The sequence below is a fragment of the Tachysurus vachellii genome, chromosome 25 (genome assembly GCF_030014155.1).
Source record: "Tachysurus vachellii isolate PV-2020 chromosome 25, HZAU_Pvac_v1, whole genome shotgun sequence".
Taxonomy (NCBI): domain Eukaryota; kingdom Metazoa; phylum Chordata; class Actinopteri; order Siluriformes; family Bagridae; genus Tachysurus; species Tachysurus vachellii.
Window position 1 is genome coordinate 852,501 of NC_083484.1, and position 7,500 is coordinate 860,000.

The window sequence follows — 7,500 nt, forward strand, 5'->3', positions numbered from 1 at the left end:
AAGCGGCGTCCCCTGGGAGCGAGTTCCCGTCGACTTGGCGGGAGATTTTATGGACGTCCTCTGTCTCTGTTCCAGTTACACTGTTACTCAGAGTCGGGTTCTGTGGGATCATGAGAATAGCGTTTTGTATTAGACTCGGAGGGAAATGATTTGTGACCACATGACGGAGAGAACATGCCTGGAAGAATCATTGACTCGTGATTTAGCAGTTGTGTGTGATGTGGAGCACAGATTCTGAGTGTTATTAAAATGTTATAAGCTTTAATAACAATGGAGGAATTCGGTCTTGCCAACAATTCATGCAGTTTATATTCACATTAAAGCTGATGTGTAAGTGAGGAGGGTGGAACCCGTGTGTAAAATAGTGCATTGTTTAAGCACTGATGAAGCAGGGACTTAACTGATGTTATACATCATAAATCTGTTCCAAACCTTTGGCAGAACCCCAAAAGTGCTCCTCAGAGAAACATGAGGGTGGCAGCATCGTGCTCAGAGTTATTCTTGGCCTCTGGGTTGTTTTTAATACTTTTTATGACACTGTTGGTCTTCCATATTTTGCTTAACACTGCTTTGTGGGATATGATGATGATGATGATGATGATGATGATGATTTTTATTATCTCCATCAGGAGCGCCAGCGTCTAGAAACCATCCTGAACCTGTGCTCGGAGCGGCATCAGAGTGGCTCAGCCGTGGCCGACCTCCAGAAGATCAATAAAGAGCTGGAGAAGCTGCAGGTGACCGAGGACGAGTCCGTGTTTTCCGACTCCGCAGAGAAAGGTTACGGCTCTGGGACTCTGCAGTGCCACGTCACCGAGGAGCGGCAGCTACGCCAGCGTCGTTTCAGCGGGCAGCGAGACATCAAGGCGGAGTCAAATGCTGGGAATCTTCTTAGCTCCGCCCCCACACCATCTCCTCGACAGATGCGAAATAACAAGGTGGGATTACAGGCAGTGAGTTCCTCCTGAATCTTAGACTTGGATACAATAAGCTCCGCCCACTAAAGCATTCATATGTATTGTACTGTAATCTGGACTCATCTATTAAAATCTAAACAGTTCGATTGTTACTAGTTTACTGTATTTGTTTGTGTATCTTTTATATATATATATCTCAGATTCTGTGAGGTTGCCCTCTTGTGGTGTGGTGGAGAAGTGGCTCTGAGGGATGTCAAATCCTAAAAATCTTTACATGTCACTTCTATACACCAGCTTAATAAATTCAGGTGACACATTTGTAAATTAGTGATGATTTACCTCGCTAGCTGTAAAACATACACAAACTTACCTGTTTAATAAATTTGATCAGTAAAACTGGCAGGAAAAGTTTATGCATGAGGACACAAGTGACAAATACCGCGAGAAATGTTATTAACGTTGTTATTAACGTCGTTGATAGCGTGTAATTATCTTGTAGTTTAATCGCAGGTTTAGCGTTCGTTCTGTTAGACCTTCTGAGACGGTTTTCAGGTCACGTCCTTTCCAATTACGACCTTTTTTAGTCATGCGTACGAGCGCACGGTCCTGCTTTCACACACACACACCAGTACACGAAGGAATGTGAAGGGAAGGGGTAGGTGCTAAAGGGGATAATGTAATTACATGTATGTTTTTTAGGTGATTTAGGGTTTGTAGAGTCTGAGGCAGTGACGCTGTTGAGCTCCTCTGGGCTCTTAGACCTGTGCCTGTTGTTTTTTCCTTGAATCTGTCTTTCGATCCCATCTGTAATCCATACAGCGCTATATAACAAGATGTTGGAAATGATTTCTCTATGCACCATAAATCGGCTTCAAAGCCGCATTCTTTCTTCTTTTTGTTCTTTCTCCATCTGTCTTTAGGATATTTCTCCTTGCTGTTGCTCTCTTTTTTCATGACGCTGTGTTGCAGGTCTGGGACTCGCTCCGTAACATAAACTCTGCTGAACAGAGATAAACATCACTGTCCGAATATAGAGGTCGCTTGCAGTGTGTGTTTGTGCTGGTGTAATCTCACTTAATTTGACATGTGTGCTGTCTCACACACACACACACACACACACACACGCACACGCACACGCACACGCACACACACACACACACACACACACACGCACATTCTCGTTCTGAAATTTACCAGCGTTACTTATTCATAGTCTCCTGCTAGTAAACATCTCTGCAAATTTACCCTCATTATAAATACCAAAATATATGAATATTCAAATTAGATACGTACATTTCTCCTTCTTCTTGTTTACTAGTTGTAGCTCATATTTACTGTAGGAAAATACAATTAAGATTTGTCCGTTTGTCCAGTTGCGGTTATCTGTTACCATGACAACCACAACTTACGTTAGAGATGCTCAGAGGTTTCACCTGTTACACTGTTCACTGTCGAAATGATTATGTAATCATTTACATAACAGATGTGATCGGAGCTCCGCCCAGGATCGGTTTTTATACAGAGATGTCCGTTTTAAATTGGTAATAAATCCAGAGGCTGGCATTTAAACATCACTATATAGGTTTTTTTCTGACTCTAGACGCCGTCATTCCTCAGGTTCATTTCACTCCTTGTTTTTTTCTCACACTTCTGACGGAGCTGAAGTTCTGCTTTTCTTGCTAAAGTGGCGTATTTACGTCTCTGGGGGCCGAAACTAAGAGCAGTCGGCTGGTACGAGCAGGGTGTAGACGTCGGCTTCATTAGATTAAAAAGAGAAGCAGCCTGTGTGGACCGCTGGCGAGGGATCAGAGTTTCCTGAAAATCTGCTGCTAAATTCCAGCTCAAAAAAACGTCTCCGATTTAATCAGATTTTGGAAATGGAGCGTTTCTTCTGGGGAAATACGCTGAATCGTGGCCTCATTAAGTTTCATCTTTAGTCTGTAATGTTGTGCAGAAATTGCTGCAATCTGAGGTTTAATAAGTTTGCTGATTAGTGTTATTTTTATATTTTATATAATATGCGTATCGTAATGTTGGAAAAATCAATGTAATAAAAGCCTGAAGCTTTATTTTTAAGTCGTTAGGCTCTGATCTAAGGCACCATCACAAATACTTGTCAATTTATTTATTTATTTGTTTGTTTATTTGTTTGTTTGTTTGTTTGTTTTTAAATTCAGAGAGAAATTAAGTTTACTGTTGAATGTTGAATCGTCATTACACTACAGATACACCTTTGTTATAGAGACTTGTGGACAGTCCACAGGAGAAACATATCATTTCCTAAGTCTTTGTTCGTTACTCAAAATTATGATGGGGATATTGAGGATGTGACGTTGTTGGCAGACACCCGAGGAGGAGGAGGTGCGGCTGAAACAGGAAGTGACGCGTATCGAAGAGGAGAGGATTCAGGTGCTTAATAACATGGAGGAGCTGGAACAGAAGATCAAAGAGCTGGACAACCAGATGGACGAATCCATCCAAGAGGTAAAGTAGGATTTAGTGAGTGAGTGAGTCAGTGAGTGAGTCAGTGAGTGAGTGAGTGAGTGAGTGAGAGTGAGTGAGTGAGTGAGTGAGTGAGTGAGTGAGTGAGTGAGTGAGTCAGTGAGTGAGTGAGTCAGTGAGTGAGTGAGTGAGTGAGTGAGTCAGTGAGTGAGTGAGTCAGTGAGTGAGTGAGTCAGTGAGTCAGTGAGTGAGTGAGTGAGTGAGTGAGTGAATAAATGATTCAGAGAGTGAGTGAGTGAGTGAGTGAGTGAGTGAGTGAGTGAGTCAGTGAGTGAGTGAGTGAGTGAGTCAGTGAGTGAGTGAGTGAGTGAGTGAGTCAGTGAGTGAGTGAGTCAGTGAGTGAGTGAGTCAGTGAGTGAGTGAGTGAGTGAGTCAGTGAGTGAGTGAGTCAGTGAGTGAGTGAGTCAGTGAGTAAGTGAGTGAGTGAGTGAGTGAGTGAATAAATGATTCAGAGAGTGAGTGAGTGAGTGTGTGAGTGAGTGAGTGAGTGAGTGAGTGACTGGGTGAGTGAGTGGGTGAGTGAGTGAGTCGGTGAGTGAGTCAGTGAGTGAGTGAGTGAGTGAGTGAGTGGGTGATTGAGTGAGTCGGTGAGTGGGTGAGTGAGTGAGTGAGTGAGTGAGTGAGTGAGTGAGTGAGTGTGTGAGTGAGTGCGTGATTAAATGATTCAGAGAGTGAGTGAGTGAGTGGAAGATTTTATTGGTGAGCAAATGAGTCTGTCAGTGAATGAGTGTGTGAGTGATTCAGTGAGTTAGTGAGTGATTCAGTAAAGATCCAAATTGATTTGATAAACAAGCAATTGAGTCAGTGAATGAGTGATTCGGGTGATCAATGTATTTTGTGAATAAGGAAGTGATTCAGTGTGTAAGGGTGATGGGTGAGTGATTTGATGGTTCAGTGATTCAGTGAGTGAGTGATTCAATTCGTGAGTGATTCACTGAGGGATGCATTAATTGATTTGGTGGGTGAGCGATTCAGTGAGTAATTCAGTGAGTAATTCAGTGAGTCTGGGAGTGATTCAATGAGTCAGTGGTTAGGTGAGTCAGTGTCTGATATACAGTAGGTGGTGTGTGACTGATTCAGTGAGTCTGTAATAGTTGTGATTGACCGACTTGGTAGTTGAGCGAATTCCCTGTAAGTCACAAGCAGGTATGCAGGTATGCTGTGGATTAAGAAATGACACATGACCTCTGATATAAAGGATGTAAACGAAGTATTCATCAGTCGAGACTTTGCAGGATAGTTTGTAGTATATTTTGTACCTGTTCCCAGCGACTGGTGTTTCCAGGTTGTGTTTGCTTCTGTTGAAGGAGGAGTTTATTTCTCCCCCTTGAGAACCTGAGCTTTCTCTAGCAGTCAGTAGTTTTACTGCTTCTTTACGAGATCCCAACCAGAGAAAATTAGAGCTTTTATGGCTGTGTGAAACGGCTCTCAGACGGTGAGTTTGTGCGGCTTTTAACTGGATTTATGACCAAACGTTAATGACATCACCAACTTGTGTTTTTGTTTTGTTTTTAAAGCAGAAACTTTAGCTGACTGCAGAAAATATACACTTTTTGGATCCAGTAGAACTTCTATTATTTAATATACTGATATAAATGATCTATTATGTACAGTCGGCTTAATTAATGGCACCCTTCCAGGGAGTGGACTATTATATAAAATGTTTAAAAACAAAATTCTGCTCTTTAATTGAATTTATTTATTTATTTATTTATTTATTTTAATTCATGTTGTTTCCATCTAAAGTATATTGTAAATTGATTTCCACCCTGAAAAAAAAAGTCTATTTTTGTTTTCTTTGTTCTGGTCCATAACCTGAAAACCTGGTTACCTCCTCCAGGAGGTTGAGATCTGTAGTAAATAATTTGTAAAAAATTATGTAGTACTGTGCAGTGATATATTGAGTATATTCGAGTTTTCCCTCAGATAGTAAATGTAGGGGGGGTGCTAATACTTTTGAAAGTATTGAGAAGACTGTAAGGTCTCTAAATTTTGACTCATTTCATGGTGTCGCTTTATGGTCATTTTTATGAAGGGTGCCAATAGTTTTGGAAAGCACTGTATAATTTGTAGTTGAGTAAATGCTAATGTGTGTGTGTGTGTGTGTGTGTGTGTGTGTGTAGATGGAGGTGGAACGCGCACTATTAGAAGGTGAGCAGGAGTCTGAGGCGACTCAGCTGCAGCAAGAGAAAGAGACTCTGGAGCAGCTGAAGGACAAGATGGCCGACACGGAGCAGAAGGTGCAGGCAGAAAAGTCACAGGTATTTCACTAAACACACACACACACACACACACACACACACACACACACACACACACTGGCAGTTCCTGGCAGTTCATCAGTCCCACTCGTAGGTGATAATCTCCCCATCTATCCGGTTCACACCCTATTAGATTCATATATCATGCATAAAGAAGGTGCGTGTGCGTGTGTGTGTGTGTGTGTGTGTGTGTGTGTGTGTGTGTGTGTGCGGAAGGAAAGCAAATTCAATCTTTCACTTACACCTGCAGCTGTTTGAACACTCACAGCTCTCTGACATTCTGACTGCACGACTTTAAGAGACGGTTTAAAGGCTCCACAGGAGAATTTACACCACAGAGCTGCTGAGATCTGCGTCCTGATTGGTCAGAAGGTGTTGATTAATTCTCTATAAAAGCAGCTCTGATTGTAGCCAAACTGCACATCACAGGTTTAAATGAATGTCCTTGTTTAAATATATTAGTGCTTCTATAGCAACAGCTCCTTCACTGTGAAGGTCATAAACATGAAGACGGTTCTGATGAAGTTCTCTTAAAGTAAGGAGTCTCCAGGTTCAGTGCTGTGTACCAGTCAGAGCAGGAACAAGAAGTTTCCTGACATCTTTAGGACAGAGGAGTTTACGCTTCTTCATGGTGAGGGCATGAGCATTTATAGCTGCTATAGTTACTTTCATGCTAAATATAACTATACATGGATAAAAATGTGATGATGACAGTCCAGTCTAAAAAAGTGTAAGTGTTGACAAATCAATGTGACACGAGACACAACAGGAGACACAACACGAGACACGAAACACTACATGAGACAAAACACAACGAAAAACACAACACAAGACACATGAGACATGAAACACTACAATAGACACTATACGAGACACTACATGAGCCACAACACAAGACGCTACATAAGACACTACACGAGACATGAGACACTACATAAGACAAATCATGAGACATGAGACACTGCATGAGACACGAAATGCTACAGGGTACACAACAGGAGACACAAGGCACTATGCAAGACACAGCACGAGACACTGCACGGGACAGTGCACGAGACACTACACAAGACACTACACAAGACACTGCACGAAACACTACATGAGACACGAAATGCTACACGGTACACAACACGAGACACAAGACACTATGCAAGACAGTGTACGAGACACTGCATGAGACACTACACAAGACACTACATGAGACACTACACGAGACACTGCATGAGACACTGCACAAGACACTGCACGAAACACTACATGAGACACTACACGAGACACTACATGAGACACTACACGAAACACTACATGAGACACTACATGAGACACTGTACAAGACACTGCACGAAACACTACATGAGACACGAAATGCTACATGGTACACAACACGAGACACAAGACACTATGCAAGACAGTGCACGAGACACTGCATGAGACACTACACAAGACACTACATGAGACACTGCACGAAACACTACATGAGACACTACATGAGACACTACACAAGACACAACATTAGACACAATAAGAGACAATATATAAGTTTTTCCAAAACGAAGGGCTTGGAATTTGAACTTTTGTTTATTTTATACTTCTGCAGCTGAATTAAGACGTACATTTTTCACACCTGCATAAAAAATCATGACACAGACTGAGTAATGAGGTGAAAAATAAAAATAACATTCTAGTGTTTACGAACCGTCGCTCGTTATCTACAGTCGGCTGTCTGAGAAAAGGCACAAAACTTAATTCAAACTAATCATTTCCGTTTTTCTGCTTTTATACTTCATACAATCTTCATCATCATCATCATCATCATCATC

The 7,500-nt window shown here is 41.8% G+C and overlaps 1 protein-coding gene across 5 annotated transcripts in view; it reads left to right on the forward strand.

Annotated features, from left to right (window-relative positions):
• phldb2b (pleckstrin homology-like domain, family B, member 2b) overlaps positions 1-7,500 on the forward strand; it is a 48,887-nt gene that overhangs the window by 28,078 nt on the left and 13,309 nt on the right. For all 5 annotated transcript variants that reach the window (XM_060861907.1, XM_060861905.1, XM_060861908.1 and 2 more), the window contains 3 exons: positions 630-938; positions 3,261-3,401; positions 5,543-5,680. In XM_060861907.1, the coding sequence (XP_060717890.1) occupies positions 630-938; positions 3,261-3,401; positions 5,543-5,680 (588 nt within the window). The remainder of the gene's footprint in view (positions 1-629; positions 939-3,260; positions 3,402-5,542; positions 5,681-7,500) is intronic.